Consider the following 24,733-nt stretch of genomic DNA (forward strand, 5'->3'; position numbering starts at 1 on the left):
TACAATTATATTAACATGACCAATTATGCAAATTAGGTGATGACGTCAATTTGCGACTTCTAGCGACTTTTAGGACAGCCAATAGCGATTTTCCTTACTGAGGAGTTGGCAACACTACTAGGCTGCACTGTCGAGTGCAGATCCACTGAGCGCAGCGCAAGCTAGCAAGACAGAAGCTAAGCTCGAAATTGAACCTCCCCCACCCTCATTCAGATCTGGCGTTTGGAACTATCTTGGTTGAGGGAACTGGTGGGGTTTTTTTTGGGGGGGGGGGGTTTGATACAGCTTGTGAACTCACTGTCTGACCCATACTCCGGAACAGTAGGAGGCGGTAATGCTCCTTTACGTTGGTTGCCAACCGCCGTTTAACACAAAGAAGAAGAACTATCTTGGTTTCTATGTGAAGCATGACCCTGATGGTAAGCGTGTCATGGACAAAAGTAAAACAGTATGTCGGATGTGCCACGCAATGCATGCAATGTTGGTGGGAACTAGTGCGTCAGCGCAGTTAGCTTGTTAACGTGTTGACACTGTCCATCCCCACGCACGGGGCGATCCGCGGTAACTCGTTGGAGATTTGCTGCGTTATGGCATTAATGTCATTTTAACGAGATTAACGCTGACAGCACTAGTGGGAACACAACGAATATCACTGCACATTTACACTGACATCATCCTAGTGCAAAGACAAGTGGAAGCAGACAAAAACAACAAGCACATGATTCTCCTTATGGGGACCTGATATGTTTAATATGCTGCTGAGAATATAGCCCAGAAGAAGCGTATAGTATAGCTTTTATTTTGGAAAGAGCCATTTCTCTGTAATAAACTCTCTTTTCCAAAGATGAGTGATTTCTCGATCAGATAGATTTTTTTTGTTTTTGTTTCAGCAACATTACATTTAAAAACTGTACTTTTGAGTTAAAATATATATTTATAATTTTAATGACAAATTGAAAAGGCATGAACATTTTTTTTGTATCAAAAAAAATATCGAACCGTGACACCAAAGTATCAAACCGAACCGTGAATTTTGTGTATCGTTGCACCCCTACTGTTTATATGTAGCACCATGGTCTTGAAGGAACGCTGTCTCGCTTCACCGTGTACTGTACCAGAATCAGAATCAGAAAGGGGTTTATTGCCAAATGTTGAGCAGGTTTACAACATTAGGAAATTGCTGCGGTGCTTCAGTGCAAACATAGTGTCATAAATAGCACTTAAATAGGGTCATAAATAGCACTTAAATAGACATGAAAAAAAATAAAAGTAGGGATAAGAATTAAAAGTGCTACGTAGAAAGATATGTGCATGAGCTATACATGAGATATATACATGAGAATAAGAATTAAGAGTGCTACGTTGAAAGATATATACATGAGTGCAGGTGGTGATCAGTGCCAAACATGGAATGATGCAGTGAACACAGCGTAGGGTCATGTGTTAGTGGTGGGAACAGTCATATGGTTATTGTTCATGTGTCCAACAGCAGAGGGGAAGAAACTGTTTTTATGGCGAGAGGTTCTGGTGCGAATGGACCGGAGCCTCCTGCCTGAGGGGAGCAGGTCAAACAGACTGTGTCCAGGGTGAGAAGGGTCAGCTGAGATCCGAGCTGCACGCCCCAGTGTCCTGGAGGTGTACAGGTCCTGCAAAGATGGGAGTCTGCAGCCAATCACCTTCTCAGCAGAGCGCACAACACGCTGCAGTCCACTGGTTGGAATGACAGTAAAGCCACTTGACTTGACTCTTGTCAGCTTTTGGACTCTGCATGACTCACCTCTGTTCCAACCAATCAGAGGCCGAACTCACTGCCACCCCACACGTTCGTGCCTGATGAAGACTGACCTCGACTCTCTGACCTCGTCCAATCAGCCGTGACAGAGTCATCAGCTCATCCCACTAAAGTAAAAAACCCGCAGTAGGTCTGTTTCCTCCCTCTGGGACGGTTTCCCTCCTCCAGCCGAGCCACTGCTGCTTACTAACAGGTGTTTAAATGCTGTTGGGACGAGCTTCAGACGGAGACCCGAACAGGAATGGGGAGGACACGACCTTGTCAACGCTCCTTCTGACCCCGTGAACCATTTCATGATTCTTCACAGCTCCTCAGTTTCCAAACAGTTTGTACGTTCAGTCCGCCATCTTCATGTAATCATGGTGTTCATGTTAAATTTCTTACATTTTAAACTAGACCTGAGCCGACATGATATTCCTTATGAACAAGAACATGCTGAACTCCTCCCTGAGTCAGTGTCCCAGGAAAGATGCTGATCGCTGCATGGAGTTTAGAAGATTTCCAAAATCATCAAAATGTTAATTAGCTGATGAAAAAGACTTTTTCTGCAGCAGAAATGTTATCAGGGAGGCTGAGACGCTAAGAGAATCCCTAACAGAAACCTGTAGTCTGGTAACGGCAAAAATGGCGAGACATGTTCTCGTTCGCTGCCACCAAACACCCAATCAGCTGCTGAACGGGGAAATGTAGGAACCAATCACATCTGCACAACAGAGACCGAGGACAGTTTGAGAGGATGTCAGACGAATGGACTTGTTATGGTGGTAAAGATGGAAGGCCGGAATACTCAGCGTTTGTTTACTGCAGCTGTGGTGGGAGGAGCCAGAGACAGCGAAGTCATAATGAAACCTGAAAACCTGCAGGAAAGCTTCTGTTTGGCAGAGATGCGTTTAATCAGATTTGTTCATGTAGAAAAACACACAGATAAAGACTCAGAAACACACACGACACAGACACACACTGTGATGGTGTTTGACTCTTGCCTCCAGTTTGTTGCTTTGGGTTCAGTAATGCTGGAATGGAGGGAGACTCTCAGCTGAGCTCAGACTGAATGTTACAGGCAGCACTGCTGGCTGTGAGCAGCTGCACGGTAAGAGTTTACCGCCTGAGTGAAACTGTTTCTGCTGAGTCAGCTGATCTTCTGCTGCTGGTTCTTCCATTAAGGCAGATTTTCTCCTCTGGCAGCTGCAGAAGCCATCAGAGAGCAGGGATCAGGGTAACCTGGGAGTTAACGAGGATAACAGAGCTGTGAGGCCATCAGCGGCTCTGTGGCAAAGTTTGTTTATACCAGCTTAGTTTTAAAAAGATGCAAACACGAGTTCTCGAAAGATGCCTTTCTGTCTTTATGCTAACGGTTTCCCTTCACTTCCAGTGTTTGTGCTTAGCTGAGCTGCAGCTGTGATGGAGAAAGAGCTGTTAGCAGGGTTCCTGTGATTAAACACGCCGTCAGCGATGATTCACAGCTGGATCTGCTGGTGGTCTTAAAAGCCTCACACTGAAATCAAATGACGTTCACACAGCTCTGACTTGATCGTTATCTGAGTCTTCCTACTTCATATGAAGCAAGAGCCACGTGAACCAGAAAGATCCTCACAGGTCTAATTTATATTTAAGGAGCTTCAATGATATTAACAATAACAGTTTAAGTTGCTGTGGGAACTTAAGGTTCTACCTTTTTCTTTATTCTCTGAAAGTTTAGACTTCACACAGTTTTTTTTCTTCTTCTACTAGTTAAATTGTGGGATGTCACAGAAGGGATACAAGACCCACCCACCTGCGGTTTTTAATGGGCAGCCAATCAGAAGAAAGTTGGCCTCATATATTTGAAATCATCTTAAGTCTTCATGGGTTTGTTGGAGAAACCAGAAACCTTCTCGCTGCTTTTGGGAGTTTATTGTCTGAACTTTGTGGAGCTTTGCTGCTCGTTTCACCCTGGTTTCACTCGTCCTGCCAGAAGGTTCAATTTAACATTTAAAACGTTTACACTGAAGTGTACAGATAACAGATACAGTTCAGTCTGTGGACTCAGATCTGTGAGTGAAATGTTTGGTATTCCTGATGAGGATCAGAGGCGTGTTTGGGACTCAGGGCTCTGATGTGGTTCAGGACTGAGAGCAGAAGGTGGAGCTGAGTCAGGCACACAGAGGGGGTAAACAGACGGGGGCAGTAAAACTAAAAGTCCTGGAAACTTCTCAGCACACTTCCTGTCTGCTCTCTCTCTCTGGCTGTAGAACGTCTGTGCTCGCCTTGTTTTCCTTATCTCAGTTTTCCCCCTCTGTTCCCCTCAGATGCCAGATGTGTCAGGGTGACTGACGGCGCGCGGTGGATGTTTGTGTTGTTTGTGTCACAGCATTCCTGTGAGCGTGTGCAGAAGGTGAAGAAGACAAGTATGGAGCTCCTGCAGCTGCAGGTAGGTGCCAGCTCCCTCATCTCCGACCGGCTCGTGCAGATTAAAGGATTTTCCTTCGTTATTTTCTCACCCTTTTCTCCTTTTGGCTTCCTCCTCCTCCTCCTTTAAAAAAAGAAAAACCTCACACAGCGAGTCATTGGGCTTTGCAGGCTCAGGATGAAACTTTGCCAGCCGTGTTGGTGCAGCAGGAAGCAGCGATGCAGACAGACATTCACCTGAAGCGCGACTTAGTTCAGCTCTTTAATGCCTATAAGTGATGACACGTTTTGTTGGGGAAGCTGAGCTGGTGGCAGGAAGTGACAGTACCTTTGTGTCCTTCTATGTAAAAACCCGGCATCCTTACAAAACATGTAAGTCTCTGTACGTCTACCTTTTAGTCATTACTGATTTCTGTGAATGGTGCCGCCTATCAAGCGTTTGGTTTTTTTTCTAAAATTCTGGTGCCCACCAAAGAGGTGTTGATGAAAATCACCAGGACTGCGATTAAACATGATTTTGACCAGTAATTTTTAATTTATGCAGGCTTAACATTCCAAATAAGCAACTGTTAACTAAAGTAAGAGAGATACATCCCGTCCAGTACAGTTTAACGTCCAGGTGTCTCTGAGAATGGGATTCGGGCAAATCTAAACACGTCAGCTCAGACAAGATGGAGGATGAGGGTTGAACTGTTCGAACGTCAGCCAGACAGCGTCTGAGAGGATCCATCCGTCCATCTGCGGCAGCGTCATTTGGGTCAATTGGGTCAAGTACCGATGAGCCGTGTGTAGACTGCTGACCGGTGTCGTGCCAAAAAGTGATTAGCGTTATTTAAATTTGTTTGAACTGTCATAAATAACTTGTTGGTCTATATTATATGAAACATGTCAAATGGATTCCTCATGAATGATATCCAGTCATCTTGAACCACATTCCTGTCACAAGGTAGAAGCTGCAATCAGTTTTTGGCAGTGACTTTTATACATCCTTTATCCTATATCCAGTTAAAAAATCTCATTGACATTAAAAATGCTCTAAAAGGCTCAAACAGAACAAACACAGCCCAGAGGTCCAGCTCAGGTGAAGCCTAGCAGACAGCTCGCAGGTACAGCCACCTGTGTCCACATCCACCTGTCAGTCAAAGAGGCCACGCCTCTAATAATCCTAATTTAAGCCTTAGTACAATTTAAACAGGTAACTTATAAAAACAGGCTGTTAAACGTGTTTGTTTCTGCTCTAATGTATTACATGGGAGTCTATGGGGACTGACTCACTGCTGATCTGCTGGACGTCACAGGGACTGCAGTTCGTTGTAGCTTCTGTTTCCTTCCAACCTCAAACTAATGAACCCACGCTCATCTGGCTGGATGGGAAGCGGCACGCCAGCTCTCTGCTTTGATCCTGAAAACACCCCATCACCTCCTCCTTCCTTCTCCCCCTCCCCCGGCCCGTCCAGCACCTCTGCGGGGTCATGCAGATTAACCTGTCGTTTCCTGCAGACAGTTTTGGTTGGGAGTGAAATGGAGGGTGAAGCAGTTTCCGGCTGGGAGTGTGGGGCAGTGGGGGAAGAAGCTGGGCTGGCCAGCTGCATGCTGGGAGTGTTTTTTTGTTTTTGTCTGAAGGATTTAGAGGACTTTTCATGTGGCAGAGGGGCAGTTGCAGGGATTCAGAGGGAACAGTGGAGGAGGGTTGGAGCTGCTCTGGAGTATCTGCTGTAAGTATTCTGGTCTGCTGGGTTCAGTGTTTGTGTTGGAAGAGGTCAGAGTCAGGATTACATCTGTCTCTGTTGGAGTCAGACATTATTAAATCTGCTTTAGTTTGATCTGTGTTGAGCCGTTTTCATGCAGAAAACTGACCTGTGGAGGACACACAAAGAAAACCACAAAAGAAGAAAGACTCTGTTGTTCTGCAGCAGCTCCCTGCTTCTTTGTGTGCAGTATTTCCTGCAGGAGAGGCTGGAGTCTTCGGTTTCATAGACAGGTGGTGTTCAAAGCACACCCACAGCACACTGAAGGGCAAACCAAAATGTAAATGCACACCTGTATTTATACCTGCCTGAAATAAGCTCGGGGTCGGCTGTCATGTCGTCGGTGCTTCTGTGGCATGTTGTGTCAGATGAAGACACTTTGACAGCTCATTTGCATGACAGCTGCAGTTATTTATTAAGACTGACGGAGTTTACAGTGTAAACTGTAAATGAGCCCATTACAGTATCAGGCAGTGCTCCTGCACAGTGTTCGGCTCCGTGCTCTCTTATTGGATATGGTTCATATGATTTCCTCTGTAAATGGTCCAATGTTAGCATTAGTCAACCAGTTCTAAAATATGATTCGCTCTGTTCCATCATCCATTATTTTGTTTTTAGGGTCTGGAAATGAGTGTGTACAAATGACTAATACAGTAAATTTAACATGAGCTTTTTGAACAGTTAAACTGCAGTAAGTGTATAAAAGCCTATAAAATAGAATAACATCTTTGTCCATCCTCTTCCTCTTGTCCTTATCAGGGTTGTGGGAGGGCTGGAGCTTATCCAGGCTACCGTAGGACGAGAGGCGGGGTACACCTGGACAGGTCATCAGCCTGTTGCAGGGTTAACACCGAGAGACAACTCATCACACTTACATTTGGAGCACATTTGGGCAGTTTAGAATCACCTAACCCCACTGACTGCATGTGTTTGGACTGTGGGAGGAAGCTGCAGACATGCAAACACCACACAGTGTTGAATCTTCTGTCTGTTTGACGTCAGACAATAATTCTGATATTATTCAGTTTGTTTCCATTCGGATTTCATATATATATTTATTTTGACGTCTCGTGTGTGTGTGTGTGTGTGTGTGTGTGTGTGTGTGTGTGTGTGTGTATGTGTGTGTGTGAAATCAGTCAAGTGACGCTGAAATACAATATGAGGTTTTCCTGTTTTCCCCCTTCAGCCCAAAGACGAGGAGTTGAGGACGATGTGAGCGGGAACCTCTGAAACCTCGGACAGATTTATTCTCCCTCAGCGTTGCTTCACCTGAACTACTGAAACCGGTGACCCCGCCCACAGCATGGCTGCCGTCCTCGTGTCCCTGCTGCTGCTCGCGGTGACGGGCGTTTGCCCTCGGACTCTGGTTGTGGTGAACTCTGCCGTGGAGGTCAGCAGAGGGCGCTCGGTTTTCATCACGAGGGCGGAGCTTCAGATCAGCGTGGACCCGAGCGCCGACTGTAAGGTGGAGGTGGTGATGAACGAGCCCGTGACTCAGAGGGTCGGGAGGCTGAGCCCACAGGTGAGGGTGGAACAGGTTGGTGCCGTATGGCAGCCGCTCAGAGGAGTTACAGGCGCTCTGCTCTGTGCACTCTGCAGGTGTTTGACTGCAGCTTCCTGGAGGACGAGGTGAAGTATGTCCACGACGGCAGCCCTCTGCTGGACGAGGACGTGGTGATGCTCAGAGTCTACAGGTCAGTCAGCAGCATCCACAGGTCTGCAACATGTCTTCTAACATGTCTTTTAACCTGAGGTGCTCTGACCCTTGAGGGTCAGCTGGAAATGGCTGCAGTGCTGGGGGGGGGTCAGGGTGTTAGGGGCTTGTTCAGTGAGAGGATGGTGGAGCAGGATTGGTGGGTGATGACCGAAAGAATGAGATGGAGGATCCAAGCAGCAGAAATGACTCCTCTGAGGGCTGAGGTGAGGAGGTCAGAGTAGAAACACTGAAGGCAGGGAGTTTCGACCTGTGATCGGACATTCCTGGACTCTCCTAGGTGGAAAGTTTGAGGCCCATCTGGGACACACAGCAGATAAGATTTCAGGTGCCAGTCCAGTCCTGGAGGCACAGACATGGTCGGTTAGCTGATCCTGCAAACAGTAACAACAACCCCTCTGAGCCCAATGAAAACGGCCCCGACCCCGCTCAACACTCGCTGCCCCTCAGCAGGCTTCCTGAAGGTTGCCATTGATTTTAGAATAATGAGAAAAACAATTTCTGCAGGTTAGATTTATGGAGCGTTTACAGACGTGGCTTAAACATTAATTCAAATTTGGATGTACGTGTGATGACCTCGTGGGCCAGGTGGAGCTCTGTTTAACATGACATGTGGTGTCTGTGTGGAGGTTCACGTCCTCGGACACGCAGGTGGAGACGGTGATCCTGAGGGTCCGGGTGGTGGACTCTGGTGCGGGCGTGGTGGCACTCGGCAGCGCTCCGCTGGTCGTTCCCCAGTTCTACGGTTTATCCAACGCCATCAACGGCTCTGTGCTGAATATCAGGGCCGCGCCTGACCTTGTCTGCACCGTCAGGCTGTTGACCGCAGACACCAGCGTCCCCGCTGCGGGTCGGCTGGTGAGGGAGGAAGACTCCATGCAGAGGAAGGGTACCAAACTCATAAGATGTTTTTAATTTGCTTTGTTTCATTGTGTCATCACAGTTTCTAAAATGTAATTTAACCTTTTAAGTTGAATAAATTAAACTTTATTTACAATGTTGAGCACAAATAAAGCAAAAACTATAAAAAATATCAAAACTTAAAGATAACTGAGAGAAATGCTTAAATATAAAATACACATTAGTATAAATATAAACTGAAATGCAGGCTGCTTGTGGTTTATCTGTTTGTGTGCGTCTGGTGTTTTCCACTCACCGACTGGTCTAAAACCCTCGGCTCTCCTCTCTGATAGGTCGACAGGCGACGCTCTGCCCAGGAAACAGTCCGTGTCTTCACGACACCACTGAGGTCCACTTCCTCAAAACCAGCTGCCATGAATTCCTGAGCTCTGGCCTCAAGTACCAGCACCTCAGCCCGCCGTCCCCGGAGATCGACTACGTCCCCGTCAGGGTGGAGCTGAGAGAGCAGGCGAGCAGAGCACTGCTGGAGGTACAGGAAAGACCGATGAGCTCACAGCTCAGACAGCAGCGTGGAAACAAAGAGAGCAGAAATGAGGCTCAGACTTGCTTTAAAGGAAGAAAGTTTGTAAAGTGCAGATTCTGCTGTTTGCAGGTGAGATGTTGGCAGTGAGAAGGTGACATCCCGCCTTCTCAGCTCGGCGATGAGGACGGATGTGCAGGCGGAGGTTTCGAAGCCTCCAGCATTCCTTTAAAGCATTTCTGTCTCATCGTTAGCACGTGAGCGGTGGCATAACACCTCTCACGAGTGTAACAGCAGAAGTTGTGGCGCCATGTGTTGATCTCTGCGTGGTGTGTTAAACTTTACCTGTCCTCCTCCTCCCACAGTCACAGGCCGTGTGGCTGCCGGTTTTGATCCACGGGGCCATGCAGAACCAGCCCCCGCAGGCTACCTTCATGGCCTCTTTCATCCTGGAGGTGGACCAGTTCATCCTCACCCCGCTCACCACTGCCACGCTGGACGCCAAGGACCACGAGACTCCGCAGGAGAAGCTGGTCTTCAATGTGACCGTCCCACCCGCCGAGGGCTACATCACACACCTGGACGACCACACCAAGCCCATCCGGTCCTTCACATGGCTGGACCTTCACGAGATGAAAGTGGCCTACCAGCCATCCAACAGCAGCCGGGGGCGCCGCAGGAACTATGAGGTACTGAAGACGCGACAGGGCTCCAAAGGTTCTTCCAGTTTCTGTAGAAAAGTTGGAATGTTAGAAGCACCAACACTGGGAATTTTGGAGAAAACAGCTTTTTTTCAGGGCAGTGTGGCCGATATCTGAGCTTTTATTCTAGGAATCTAACCTAACGTTGTAGCTGCTAATGCTGCTTCAACTTCTACAGCATAACAGCACACCAAAGCTAACCATAGCTAACCCACCCCACACCGATGTTTCAGAGGGTCTGAGCTGGGGCTTCAGATCTGAGTGTTCGTGTTCTGTTCCCTTCAAAAATGTCTATGTCAAAAAAAGGAGACATGGAGGTTTAGGAGACGCTTCACCTTCAAGTCAGCTGTACAAAAAACAGCAGAAGGAGAGCGAGTGAGATACAATCACACAGGGTCAAAATCACTGCTGGCCTGCTTGGGCTGGAACGGCTAAAGAAATATATATTACAAAATTATTTTGACCCAGAAGGAATCGCAACTAGAAGATGATCCTGGTGTCAAATGTAGGTGAAAAGAAGACCTTTCTTTTTCTCTCACCTGTCCCACAGGCTGATATGAGCCCTGAAAGTGTACCCAGAATGCACTCTGTGAAGTTCCACACGCTTGTTTTACACGCTTAATAATGTAATTTCCTGTCATTGCGTTCCCTTTTTATATGCTTAGGTGGAGTTTCAGGTGATAGATGGCTCCTATCTGACCAGCCCACCCATCGTGGTCCACGTCTCCATCAGGACATCGGAAACGAATGCTCCGAGAGTCTCCTGGAACGTGGGTACGTTCGCGTCCATCTCTGTGGCGTGAAAAATGTCTCACGGCGTTTTACTCGTTGAGGTAACATGTGAACACGTGTGCCATCTCAGGTCTAGACCTGTTGGAGGGTCAGTCCCGACCAATCACCTGGGAGCAGCTGCAGATAGTCGACAGCGACAACATTGACGCCGTTTACCTGGTGGCCGTGGACGGACCCGTGCACGGGCGGCTCAGTGTCAGAGGTGAGGGGTCAAAGGTCGGCGGGGTTGGGTTTAAGGTGGTAAATGCTCTATCGAACATCAGACAGTCAAAGTGAAGAAAAATCTTCTACTCAGTTTTCTTTCTTTTCTTTCAGACTAATCAAGTTTTTCAGTTTTAGTTGCTACCAAAACTTTGATGTGCCACAAAATAGAATCTATAGGTGAGACTTTTGTACCTGAAGCTTCTGCTTTCTGTGTAGTCTGAGTTCTTTTGACCAATCAGATCTGAGCAGATGAAAGAAAACATGGTCGGGTGCTACGTTTATTAAAATATTAAAAATCGTTTTAATGTTAGTTTTTAATCCTTGAGTAGCCAAAAATGGTACTCAAGTAATAGTAGCACTCCCTCAACATAGTTTTACTCAAGTAAAAGTAAAAAGTAGCCGTCCAAGAAATTACTCAAGAGTAAAAAAGTATATAGCCTATTTGAGTACTGAGTACGTGATCATAACATCCGATTTATGTTTGAAAATGAGATAATCAGACAGACAGAAGTATAAAGTTTAGTCCAAAATTTGGTATTTGAAACAAAAGTAAATAAATATAAATAACATGATTAAAAAATAATACATCTAAGCACTTTTCCAAATTAATATTATTTCAATATAAAACGTACGTGTGTGTGTGTGTGTGTGTGTGTGTGTGTGTGTGTGTGTGTGTGTGTGTGTGTGTGTGTGTGTGTGTGTGTGTGTGTGTGTAAGAAAAGGGTAAAGTACTTCCAGTGACAATATATGGTGTTACTTTACTTCATCTCTAAATGGCACAACAGGCTCAGCAGACAGAATAACATTAGAACAACAAACCTTTTGTATAAACAAGAATCACTTTGACATAAACTGCAAGTTTGTGTCTGTGTCTCATGCATTTTTGGTTAAAACGTGCTTGTTATACATTCACTGAAGTTACTCACACTGAGTCGATTAAAAGTAAGAGTAGTGATACTTTATAATAATAGTTTTACTCAAGCAAAAGTAAAAAGTACAGTAACCAAAAAGTCACTCAAGTAAATGTAACTGAATAAATATAATTAGTAGTTACTACCCACCTCTGGCTGTGACAAAATATTTTTTTAAACACCTTAAAATTTTAATTATATATATATTATGATAATTTTTTATTAAAATTATATATTTTTATTTATTTACATCAAATAAAAAGTGTGTTAAAAAACTAATCAAGTTTCAAGGATTTATGTTCCATTTTAAAATTAATGATTTATTTATTTGCGCTTAATTTACTTTTTATCTTCTCTATTTTGAGTTTAAATCTTGTTATATATAAATTATGATCCATGAGTATTTATGTTACGTCTGTTAGAAATCATCATCAAGACCAACGATAAACACAGAACAGACAGAAAGTATAGAAGATGTCGTCGACGGGTTTCGGGAAGCCCCTCGGCAACACCGCCTTGCCTTGTCCCTCCGTCCTCGACTCCCTCGCTGGTATGCTGCTCGGTCGCCTGGGACTTCTGCAAACCGGCGTCTGGCCTTTTCCGCCCTTTTAGCTCCATGTGCTGCGCGTCCATCAGGGACCGCCGTGTGGCAGGGGAAGCATATGTCTCACGGTCCTGCATGTGTTTCCTAATCAGGTGTAAAATGGGGCCAGGGCCACTTCGCCAGGGGCCGCCGCTGCCCGCCTCTCCGTCCACTTCCGTCCCTTCCAGCCCGCCGCTCGGCGAGGTCGCCTCTTTGTCTGAACGGCATCGGGACGGAGCAGATTGGAGCGACTTCTGCCATTTCATGGCGGCGTGCACAGGGAGCAGATGCACTGTCCCCAAACAGGTTTTCATGCTACCAGCTCGGAGGGGGAGGAGGTGGCGGGCGCCCCGAGGGCTTCATGCGGGCGGGAGTTAACCTTTCATGTCTGCTTTTGTGCTCGCCTCATCTTCCGCTCGTTTGTGAGGTTTAATCAGTGATTCAAGCTGCAGTCCTCACCTGAGCTGCTGTGACATTGCGCCACCTTTTCAAATTAAGTCACAACATTTCTGCTCTTTTTTTTTTTCCATGTCCCTGAAAAAGTTTCATTTTTATTTCCTGAACATGATTTTTCATCAGCGTGCTGCCGTATCCACTGACTTACATCCATAAACAGGAATTAAAAAAGGTGGAGGCAAAAATAATTTGGTATAATTACATCATCATTTTTGCCCCAGCTGTCAAAGTTCACAGAAATAAATGAAACCATGGAAACAAAAATAATGAGTTTATGAATTCCAATAAATGAATTATTACTAACATAAACACATTTAATCAGAAATGAATCTGATCGTCACTGCTGCAAAAAGAACAGGAGAGAAGATTTTAAATGATTAACCACTTTTATATTTTTTTTATTTATTCTTCAGCTCCTCTAAGTTTGTACCTTTTTTAAGATTTTGGTTTTGTCCTACTTTTTACTTTATTGATCGAGATGTGTGTTTTTGTTTTTATTGGTTGTTTAATTTTCAGCAGAGGAGCTTTCACTGTGTTTGGGACAAAAACCCGTGTTGTGTAAGCTGATGCAGAAAATGATCCACAAAAATTCTCCATCCAGCATGTGACATTCAGACCTCTGCTCGGAGGAAGCCTCCTACCATGTGTTCACACTCAGATTGGGCAGCAGTTTCCTCAGATTTACAGATCGGGGTCACACAGAAGAGCTACAGTGAGGTCAGGCTGATGATTTCACAGCAGGCTGGAAAAAGAGCAGGGGTTAAACCTGCTCACTGTGCCTCTGTCAGGCTTCAAACCACAAACTTCACAACAGCGAGAACTCGTGCTTGCTTCGTCGACATGTCTGCATCCTCTATCAAAGCGCAGAAACCTGCAGAGGGAAGAACGTCTCTAACACGCAGCAAAATAAGTTTCAACAATAATGCTTGTTGAAACTTTGGTCCCACCAGGCAGCTTCCTCCTCCTCCTGCAGCACCTGCTCCTGCATCATTTCATCCCGTCGGTTTGGGCTGAAGTTTGGCACCGCGTCCGTGCAGGAAGCTGCGGTGGAGCTGCGTCTCTGAGGACGCCGCTGACCCTCGGTGCTGCGACTGGAGGGTGGCGGCTGCAGCGTGGGGACGGGCTCGCTCCAACGCCTTCAGCCAAATGGATGGCTGCCTGTCCCTAACAAACACACACTCTCACACACACATATACACAGGCGTGGCGTTTCTCCCTTCGTGGGCCGGCTGCCCAACGCCACCTTTGGGCCCAATTACCAAGTTGTTTCCATCACTTGGACCGCGAGCCGGTTCCCCTCGGTAAAGTTGCTAATGAGGTTCGGGCTTGCGACCGCTCGTCTCTCAATCTGTCTGCTGACCTTGCCCTTCTGTCTCTCTGGCACTCGCAAGGAGACAGGAAGCCCCCGTCCTGACAGCCGGGCAGCCGCCGGGAAGGACGCCATGTTGTAGCCCACCGGTTTTCGCAGCGCAGACCGAGCCAGTGCCTCGCTGTGCCTCCAGGCGCCAACACAAACTTGTTATTTCCAAGTGACAATGGGAGGAAAGCAGCGCACGTGTTGGAGACGGTAATTGAATCAAAGTGCGAAGCTTTGGCTGGAAACCGGCCACTGACAACACGTGTCCTCCAGTAGGCCACGGTCACGTGACGCTGGGCCATCAGCATGTTGTAGAGCGCGAGGAGGGCCAGCCAGCGGCAGAGAGCTGGCAGATGGACGCGGCCGCCGTTTCATTAATGTAGGACCCCGAAGTTTTTCATGTTCGGCTCGATGAGAGACAAACAGCATCCCGCCGCTCTGTGACAGAAGCAGACGCTCGCCACACGTTCATCCCGAGTACGACACGATGCCCTCCTGACGCGTCACTCCGTGGAAACATTCAATCTGTTTCAGTTTATAAGTCAGCATGAACATTTATTGTGAAACCTGGCTGCAGCGGGAAGATCCCATCAAAAAAAAAAAAAAAATCAATAATCAGTCTTTATGGAGGCTATTTAATCTTTAAAAAGATGACGCTTGTGAAGACAATAAATAATAGCAATGTAACAATAAATGGTGAAGGGTCAGAAATATGTGCAGTGTTTAAAACAGAGTCTACAGCATCGTTCTGTTTTAGTTTTCTGAATTATAACTCAGGTTAAAGAGGGAGTGCTTTCATCTTTATTCAGTCCAAACAGTATTGCAAAAACTTCTTTCAGCATTAAAAAAAATCCTGCCAGTAGTTCGTGAAGAGGCACAGAGGGCGAGTGACCTCGGTGCGTTTGTGCTGTCGCTGAGGTGAAGCCTTCAGCAGATGATTTTCTGTCTTTCTTTTGACTGATGTCGTCGTGAATCTGCCTCCAGCTGATTAACACAGTCGTCATCACAGTCAGAGTTTTGTTTAAATGTAGAAATGAGTTTTTGTCTCGTTAAATATAAGATCTGAACTCGACCCCAGTCAGACAGACAAGAGTCTGCAGTGAGCGTGAAGAATAAAGTTACTGACTGAAGTTTCTCCTCAGTGAGACTGAAGGTCCAGTTTGAGAGGATCACAGATCATTTATGATCAGGTAAAAACATCATTTTAGCTGCCAGTCAGATGCTTTGAGTGGCTGGAAGGAGGCCGCCGACATTTCAGTCTCTAATGTCTGAAATCTTGTCATCGCTCTGAACCTGCTGGCTGAAATCGAAGGTGCTTTGATCTGTCAGGCTTCTCAGAGGTGAGGATTTGAGGCTTTTTTATTTTAGAAAACGGACGTCTGACGCTGTGGGAACAGTGAGGACTCACTGTTGTTTAGTGGAAAAGAATTAAAGATCTTTCTCTTGTGACTCATGTGACTTTTGCGTTGTGTTTCCAGGCGGGAAGGCGTTTATGTTCCGCGTGCGGGACCTGAAGGAGGGCACAGTCGTCTACCACCACTCCGACAGCGACTCCACCCGCGACCACGTCGTCTTCCGCATCAGCGACGGTCGTCACAGCGTCCGCCACAAGTTCCCCATCAACATCCTCCCGAAGGACGACTCTCCGCCCTTCCTCATCAACAACGTGGCGGTGGAGGTGCAGGAGGGTGGGGCCGTGCGGCTCGAGGAGTTCATGCTGCTGGCCTCCGACCTCGACTCCAGCGACGACTACATCCTTTATCAGATAGTCTCCGCCCCCCGGGCCGGGCACCTGGTCAGGAGGACATCCGCCCATGAGACAGGTGAGGGCGAGTATTTAGACGTAATAATTAGAGAGGCAATGTGGGCGTGTCTAACGCTGGGACTCTCCCACCCAGAAGAATCAGCCAATCCAAACTCACTCTGATAGGTCAGCTGATTATCAGCTGATACTGACCTCAATGACCAGAATCACCTCTGTGGTAAATAAATGTTTGTGATACTCGATTTCTGTTGAATTTAATGGTTTTGAAGGGTAAAGGTAAATGTTCACCACAGTCACATGACTAGGGGTCACACCACTGAGCTCCTGGGGGACGCTCAGCTTTACTCACTGAACCACAAACACATTCAGAAATAATCTACAAGGGGGTGAAAATGCTGATTTCTGGGTGAGAGGGCTCAGTCCTGCAGCTCTCTGCTGTAAACCATCATGTTCCTGCACTGCTGGTCTCTGAGCTCTTCTGTGCTCTCCCTGCAGGGTCACCGGTGGCCAGCTTCCTGCAGAGGGACCTGATCCAGGGTCAGATCTTCTACCAGCACTCGGGAGATGAGCAGTTTGAGGATGCCTTCGACTTCACGCTGTCTGACAGCCACCGGCCGCCCAACCTGTCGCAGACATACGTGAGTCGGCTCTGGTCTGAGAGAGTGACAAGTCTGAATGTCGCTTTGAGACCTCCTCTTCCTCTCACCTCTTCCTTCCTCTTCCTCCTCGTGTGCAGACGGTGGTGGTGCACGTGTTCCCGGTGGAGGACCAGGTGCCAGTCGAAGTTCCCGGCAGCGTCCGCTCGCTGACAGTGAAGGAGACGGAGGTGGTTTACATCACCCAGGCTCACCTTCACTTCACAGACCGAGAGCACCCAGATGCTGACCTCACCTATGTCATTACACAGCCCTGCTTCAGCCCGCTACATCCTGGGTAAGGACCCGGCTGCCAGCTTAGCTTTGACAGAGGAGAAAGAGCAGACCCTGTGACTGAGAAACTAACTATCGTGTTTGTATTCGTTTTCAGCCTGATGGATGCAGGACGTCTGTTTTACACCGACAGCACCAACGCCATGAAGAAGGACCACACAGCGCCCGTGCTGAAGTCCTTCACTCAGGTATGCAGCACCTGCTTGATTCTAATACATATGAAGGAGTCGCTGCTGGAGGGGAGAGTGGCGTGGCTGGCGAGGTTGGCATGGGTTGGGCTTTTGCAGGTTAAGATGTAAATTTCTTGTTTTCTCCTAGCATGCTGTGAACCACATGAAGGTGGCCTTCATGCCGCCGGTCGAGGACATTGGGCCCGAGTCGCTCTTCGTCCAGTTCGTCTTCTCAGTCAGCGATCACCACGGCGACACCGTCTCCGGCCTCATCTTCAACATCACGGTTACCCCTGTCGATGACCAGGCGCCAGAGGTCAGAGGTCAAACAGGCGGAGCCTCTGGTTTGACCGTGCTGTGGACGTCGTGCTGAATCTCTCTGTGCTCCTCAGGCTTTCACCAACCTGCTTCGGGTGGAGGAGGGTGGCGCGGCCTTCGTGACGGAGGAGCACCTCTTGGTCTGGGACCGGGACAGTCGAGAGGAGGCGCTGAGGGTGGAGATTCGGAGCACGGCTCGTCACGGCCGGCTGGAGCTGCGGGGCCAAGCGCTGCAGCAGGGAGGCGGGTTTACCCTGCAGGAACTGAGAGGGCTGGGCATCAGGTGAGACCCGGGTCAGGTGGTTCTGGACGTGCCGTGGTGATCTGAGCTCAGCGATCACTCTGAGAGCTCTCTGGTTTTATCCGCTGCTTCAGCAGATGGGTGTGTTTTCACCGGTGATGTAACGCCGGAGGGTTTTTCTGATTTCAGAGGATTCGGTTTCAGAGGTTCCGAAGTTTTCAGGTGATCATGAAGCCGCTCACCGCGCTGTGGTCGACTGTTTGCAGTCAGTCTTGGTTTCTTAGAGCAGAAAGCACGGAGCGGATTTAGTGCCAGCTTTTCTACTCCTCACTTCCTGTCATGTACCTCCTGCTCGAGTGGTGGGCGTTCACATTAAACATGTTTCTAATAACGAGCTCAGAGTGTGCAGGTAGGTCACCTTTAAAGTGTTTCACCTGCACCTCTGTTTTAAACGTCCACTGAACGTTTAGTTAAACCAATTATTGTTCCTGTTTTGCAAAACTGTTTTGTTGCTTTTGCTTGTCTCACATTCATTTGTAGGTGATGTATGATTTCTTGTTCCAGCACACACGTCAGATAGAAACGCTGCAGTTTGTTCCTGTGAGTGATGCTGCTGTTTTTGCTGTTGTCGTGTTCTTCTGAAACCTCGCCCTGCAAAGAGCGCCAGTCACGTAAAATCCAACCAGCCGGTGGCTGTAACCGTGCGGTGTTCAGGGACCCCGGGTCACTCACCAGCCAGCAGTTTGTGTTCTTAAAGTTCACGAAAATCAGAAAGTTTCTTCTTTTTTTGAATGTTTAAGGCATCCAACATTTTTTTCCAGTTGTCCTTAGGTGACTATGAGTATTTCTGTAATTAGCAGCTGTAATCTTTCTATTTTACTATATTTATACTCGGAAGCCAGGTTCTTGTTTTAGCTGAAACCCACATCAGGCTTCATGTTTTATATATTAAGAATTTCTTTGTTAATGCGATGATTAGAGGCAGACTCTGTCAACACGTGACTTTGACTCGTCGACTCATCGTTTTCTTTTGTACATTTAATAACATTTTTATTCCGCAATTATTTTGTGCCAGTTTATTTTATGACATTAATGTTTGATTTTATTGTATTTATTAAGATTCAAGCTTTTTATTGAGTTTTACTTTGTGTAATTATTCAGATTAAATTAGACTCAGTATTGTGCTTGACCTTTACCCCTGGCTTACTGCTGTTGGAAAGTTCACAAGAGGTTCAGTAGTCTCCATTTAAAAAGCAGAAAATCTGGGCTCTAAACATCATCAGTGTTTGTAGAAGCTGCTGATGTCACCGATGTTTGACTAAGGAGCTGGTCACAGGTCAGCGTGACGGCGTCTCTGTGTTTCAGGTACATCCACGATGACTCTGAGACCACTGAGGATGTCGTTGGTCTCAAGGTGTCGGACGGTCTGAACTCTGTGGACGTCGTCCTGCACGTTCAGGTGAATCTACTGAATAAAGGTGTCACCTGCTGAGCACTCAAAGGTTTCTACTGACATGTAACAAGTGAAGAAGAAGCTGATTATAAAAGTTCAGGTGCTACTGTGGGCGGGATGCTTAGACACTAGCAGAAATCGAAACGGGATAACTTCAGTTAAAAAATCACAGATTAAGACAGGGAGACAAAGAGACACCCGAGTGTTTAACTAGCGACAGTCTGTCTCAGTGGACAGTTTATGGATAAAAGCAAGGTGACACACAGCAACCTAAATCAGAAGAGGTCAGCGTGTTAGGGCATGACCACCTTTTATAGCAATCAGCTCAGTGCTTACAGGTGTTGCTTAACACCTGTAAACATTGAGTCCTGCCCACACAAAACCAGGGGGCAATGCAGAGGAGGAGCAAGCAGAGTGGGAGGGGTCAGCAGATGTGACTGACATTGATGTTGGTGAATGTTTGCTTTCTAGAGTTTCCTATTTCAGTGAACTGTGAGGAGTTTTCACTGGTTGTAGTTCAAACGCGGAGAGAAACCAGAGCGATGACTGTGTGTGTGTGTGTGTGTGTGTAAAAAAGACCAAACACAGCCGGGACTTTTAGCTGGTTAATAAAAACGAAATGTAACCCACCCCCCCGTCCTCAGGTGCTGCCGATGAACGACGAGCCTCCTCAGCTGGGCGCCCGTCTACAAGGGGGGCTGAGCTGCGAGGAAGGGGGGCGTGTCCAGGTGACGGTGGACTACCTGTCGGCCACCGACCGGGACAGCGACGATTCCGCGCTGACCTACATGCTCGCCCGGAGACCGAGCAGGGGAGAGCTGCAGCGAGCCGGCGTGACTGTGGACAAGTTCTCCCAGCAGGACGTCCTGCAGGGTCACATCTACTATGCCCACACAGGTGAGCAGGCCAGGCTGCGTTCACGGCACGTAGGAAAAATGTGTGTTCCTTCCGCAGGAAGGGAACCAGCCTTGGCTGAACTCTGGAAAAAGTTTGAATGGGTTATGAAGTAGGTTTGAAAGCAGAAACTAACCCGTGGTGCATTCATAAATGAAATACAATGAAACGAAAGCAGTTCTTTAGAAACATTTGTTGTGGACATGCTGTTCTGTTTAAGGCGGGGAGATCGGACCTGAGCCGGTGTTCGACACGGTCACCCTCATCATCTCCGACAGTGAGGCCAGAGGGCCGGACAGCTGCTGCCACGGGGAGGCCCCGCCCCCTCCTGTTCCTCTCCATGGTACACTTCCTGTTTACGATCTGAACATCACAGTTCTTCCTGTCAACGATAAAGTCCCTGCTGTCACTCTGGGTAAGATTCACCAAATTCCCAAAAACCACGTGTACAGTTTACACAACAGCCTCATTCACGATGTCACGCGGACGCACCTGTTGGATTTGTGTGAGTGAACCAATCAGAGAGAAGCCCTTAACTTTCCTCTGTAACAGCACCAGAGCCACAAAAAAACTCAAACTGTTGTCAAACTACTTTATTGCAAACAGGAAACAGGTTTGTGGTTATTTAAACTGCAGAAATAAAGAAATGTCAAAAATAACAAAAACCATTAAAAAACTGTGCTGATGTTCGCTCACTGATCTCCTTCAGGATTGGCCAGATTTTAGTGAAGCTGACACATGGCGTTCACACAATGTCCTTTCAATGTTGTGTTTGCGTTTACATCTGTGAACTGTAGGGAAGTGTGTGCTTTCATTCCCACTGAAAGGCTCCGTGTGTGCGTGTGCGCATGTGTGTGCTTAATCCTCTCTAACCAACAACACACCGTTACCTATCAGTCCAACACACACTCTGTAATGGGAGGGGCAAGGGGGGCTAACATCTCTCACACACACATACACCGTCTCCCAGTCTTCCCAGTGTGTGTCCCAGTGGTCACTGGTCTCCATTGATAACCATGGAGCTCTTCAATCCCTGTTTTTGGCTGTGAGCAGTGAGAATGATCATCCTCTCAGGAGAGAGAGCGTGTGTGTGTGTGTGTGTGTGTGTGTGTGTGTGTGTGTGTGTGTGTGTGTGGATAATCTCCTCCACAGTAGAGACATCATCTGTGCATTGTCTCCATTTTCTCTGTTTTAATCCTGAAGATGTTCTTTGGGTTGATTTTCGGTCACAGACGTTTAAACTGTGAGGTAGCTGCACTCAGTGACTCACCTGTCACAGGTGGAGATGATGGGAGATGAGAAACAGCAGGTCTGTGTTGTTAGTCGGTGGTTCCTTTACAAACGGCGCATAATTCCCCAGAAATGATGCTAATCAGGAGTAAAATGTGAACACGATGCTTTATTTCAGGGCAATAAATCAGAACCATTCTAGTAAAAATGAGCCGTCCTCTGAGCTCACAAATAACACTTTGCTGTGAGCTGCATTGTCAGCCTGCTGCTGGCTTGATTACAGCAGGGATGTCAAACACTGTGGGTCAGACCGAAGAAACTCTCCTTCCAGTCAGTCTAATGAAGTTTAACAATGCATTAACTACTCACTATAAAGCCAGAAAATTCTACAGTAGGTGGTTAAAAACGGGGACTTTTCTTTCATGTAACTGTCTATTTATTACTTCATTACCTTGATGTAGTGCAGGGGTGGGCAACTCCAGGCATTGAGGGCCGGTGTCCTGCAGCTTTTAGATGTGTCCTTGAACCAACACAGCTGATTCAAATGGCTAAATTATGTCCTCAACATGTCTTGAAGTTCTCCAGAGGCTTGGTAGCAAACTAATCATGTGATTCAGATGTGTTGACCCAGGGTGAGATCTAAAACCTGCAGGACACCGGCCCTTCAGGCCTGGAGTTGCCCACCCCTGGTGTAGTGTGAGTAGTCATGGGCAAGGTCTTAACCTAACCCATGACTACCCCAACCTTACCCAAAAGGAAAAACTTGTGAAACTTATGAAAATACATTAAAAAGTTTATGCCCTCCTTCCCATTTTTTAATGAGATCCCGTGGGCCGCATTTCAGTCTTTGCCGGGATGATTCTGGCCCTCGGACCTTGTGTTGGGATCCCCAGGATTACAGTTTCATGAACCAGGGTTTAACCATCGAGGCAGCAGATGAGAAGATGGAGCAGTTTGGGGGTTGGCCGAGTTTTAATGTAACTGTAGGTTGGTGCTCTGATCCTGTCGAGCTTCAGGAAACCGAAATCAGAATCATCTCTAACTTTAAAGATTTAAAGTTAAACTCAGCATAGAGTTTATTCTGGAGACAGAGCCCTGAGTTTACACTTGCTGGGGTCTTTGTTTAAACTGGCCTGATACTTTGTGTGTGTGTGTGTGTGTGTGTGTGTGTGTGTGTGTGTGTGTGTGTGTGTGTGTGTGTGTGTGTGTGTGTGTGTGTGTGTGTGTGTGTGTGTGTGTGTGTGTGTTGTCAGCCGGCTAACGAGGTTGGCACTGATGTGTTTTAAATGAAATCTGCTAATTGTCTGGTGGTATTACATGAAAACACACACACGGCTGAGAGATTATCTCACCGTGTGTGTGTGTGTGTGGACAGCGGACAATGAGCGTCTTAACTAAACAAAAGACAGAACCTCCATTTCGTGCTCACAATAGGAGACGTGTTAGCCGCAGCTCAGCAGCCAGATCAGCTTAGCGCTGCCGACGGCGGGACGACTCGTAATCCTGCCGGCGGGTCTCCCTGCTCATTCGGCACCGGCGCACAGTTCAGGGCCGAGGGTGGGGTGGTGCGTGTGTGTGTGTGTGTGCATGCGCGTGTGGTGGTGCTGGTGTTTGGGTGGGGGGTTCTTGGTCTAATTAATTAGCAGTGAATAAAGACACAGAATAAGAGCCTTAGTGGAGCGAGCCTCACATCCACGTGTTCCTGTTTTAGGACGACGCTGGTTTATCAGCCAGATCCAGGACTGTCCCTCATTAATGCTCACACCCATCCACTCACATCCACCCACAGTGTTCATACTCCAACTGAACACAGCAGGCTTAGACCCGCTCCTGTCTGCAGGAAACGGGGGGTGGAGGCTGCAGGTGGAAGGAATTCTGCTCCTGGTCCTGTTTGAGTTTCACTCAATAAAAAAAACAGGATTATTAAACGATGCCTGAACTTTAGTTAGAAACTAAACAGGTTTAGTTTCCAGCTGTGAGAGATCTCAGTTTGGGGTAAAGTGTGATGAGGTGGGAGTGAAAGAATGGACAGATTCGCCTGCATGAACCGTCCGCTAACACATGAGGAGCTGGCAGCTCAACATCTACACCTGTACCTATTGTGTACAACATGTCCAGCCCAGAGTTGTGCTAGTGGCTCAGGTGGGCTTCAACATCATGGCAGAAAATAAGCCAGTGCTCCCGTGTGCTTCGAGTGGACATCTCGGTGGACGGTGTGCTTACTGCGTGGCGTGCATGTGTGGAAGCAGTGGAGTTGAAATCCACCATCAGGCGCTCAGTCAGTGTGGCGAGCAGCATAGTTGATAAATGAAGAATGAAGGTGTTGCTGTGTCCTGGCGCAGGCGAGTCCATGCTGGTGGTGGATGAAGGCTCTTCTATCTGTCTGTGCGGGGGGGTCCTCGGAGCGTCAGACCCAGACAGTCCCCCTGAGCAGCTCGTCTTTCACCTGGAGACTCCTCCCCTTCACGGCTTCCTGGAGAACACGCAGCCGATGCCCGGCTCCGAAAAGAGCAACGCGGGAGTGCGAGTCGGTCAGTGTGCGGTGCACGGGCAGAACCTCGGGGAGCCAACTCAGATCTCACTCTAATGTTTGTCTTTTCCCAGAATCCTTCACTCTCAAACACCTGACCTCTGGCTTCATCAACTACGTGCAATCGGAGCACAAAGGGGTGGAGCCAACTGTCGACCAGCTGTCCATCAGTGTGAGCGACGGGCTACATCGCTCCGCCCCCGTCTCCTTCTACATCATTATCAAACCAACCAATGACGAAACACCATCGCTGCTGCTCGCCAACTTCACCGTACGTACACCTGAGACCTGATCAGTAATCGGTCATCAATCAGCTATGACTTGAAGACAGCTGACTGGTTATTAAAAACATTGTCACCTCCCCCCGATTGAGGTGACAAAGCTGTAATTGTGACATCAAACAAGAGAAAATAACAATAAAGACTAAACAAAATTCACACGAGAATCAAAGTAAAACGATTTCTCTGACTGAAACTGAATCTGCGATGATCCCAACAGCCTCACGGGGGCGCACTCCTCCTGTTCTCTGCAGGTAAAAGAGGGCGGGATGAGGGAGCTAATTCCATCCATACTGGATGGTTTTGACTTGGACGCCCCACCTGAGCTGCTCACCTTCACTGTGGTGCAGCCGCCGGCTCACGGCAGCCTGATTAACAGCATCCACGGCACGGAGGCGGGAGCTGACCTCCTGCACAGGAGCCTCTCTGTCACCTCTTTCACTCTGCAGGAGCTCCGACAAGGTGAGGCAGTCACTCAAACAGGAAGTGTGACAGTAAAATGTGAATACATTCTAGATTATTGGTGTTTTATACAGATGATCATCATTCAAACACTTTGAACCAGGATGACTTTGAACAAGAGCAATAATCGCTTTTTATTTCATATTCGGAGAGGGTAAGCAGCAGGGCCGTGTTCCCAACCATCTAAAAAATAAAATGCTTTTGGTCCATCCATTTGCTTCTGCTTATCTAAATCAGGGTCGCGAAGGGGCTGGAGTCAATCCCAGCTGTCTTAGAGCGAGAGACTGGGTATGCAATGGACAGGTCACTAACACATAGAGACAGACAACTATTCACACTTATGGGCACTTTAGAGTTTACCTATCCCCACTAACTGCATGTGTTTGGACTGTGGGATGAAGTTGGAGTACCCAGAGAGAACCCATGCATACACGGA

The 24,733-nt window shown here is 47.5% G+C and overlaps 1 protein-coding gene across 7 annotated transcripts in view; it reads left to right on the plus strand.

The window, feature by feature from the left end:
• Positions 1–402: 402 nt before the first annotated feature.
• Positions 403–24,733, plus strand: part of frem1b (Fras1 related extracellular matrix 1b) — a 42,269-nt gene continuing 17,938 nt past the window's right edge. The window contains exons 1-21 of one of the 7 annotated variants that reach the window (XM_085397540.1): positions 403–419; positions 4,081–4,202; positions 7,115–7,450; positions 7,528–7,622; positions 8,272–8,531; positions 8,836–9,032; positions 9,389–9,712; positions 10,390–10,498; positions 10,587–10,718; positions 15,506–15,850; positions 16,288–16,430; positions 16,529–16,725; positions 16,819–16,909; positions 17,040–17,207; positions 17,284–17,492; positions 18,816–18,909; positions 19,548–19,800; positions 20,018–20,212; positions 23,370–23,558; positions 23,632–23,828; positions 24,090–24,297. In XM_085397540.1, coding sequence (XP_085253666.1) covers positions 7,232–7,450; positions 7,528–7,622; positions 8,272–8,531; positions 8,836–9,032; positions 9,389–9,712; positions 10,390–10,498; positions 10,587–10,718; positions 15,506–15,850; positions 16,288–16,430; positions 16,529–16,725; positions 16,819–16,909; positions 17,040–17,207; positions 17,284–17,492; positions 18,816–18,909; positions 19,548–19,800; positions 20,018–20,212; positions 23,370–23,558; positions 23,632–23,828; positions 24,090–24,297 — 3,625 coding nt within the window. In that variant the 5' untranslated portion in view covers positions 403–419; positions 4,081–4,202; positions 7,115–7,231. The other 6 variants (XM_085397542.1, XM_085397539.1, XM_085397541.1 and 3 more) reach the window with 6 other exon arrangements.

The sequence above is a fragment of the Rhamphochromis longiceps genome, linkage group LG23, assembly GCF_057381845.1.
Source record: "Rhamphochromis longiceps isolate RC_006_pf linkage group LG23, R_longiceps_female_GT1.1, whole genome shotgun sequence".
NCBI classification, from domain to species: domain Eukaryota; kingdom Metazoa; phylum Chordata; class Actinopteri; order Cichliformes; family Cichlidae; genus Rhamphochromis; species Rhamphochromis longiceps.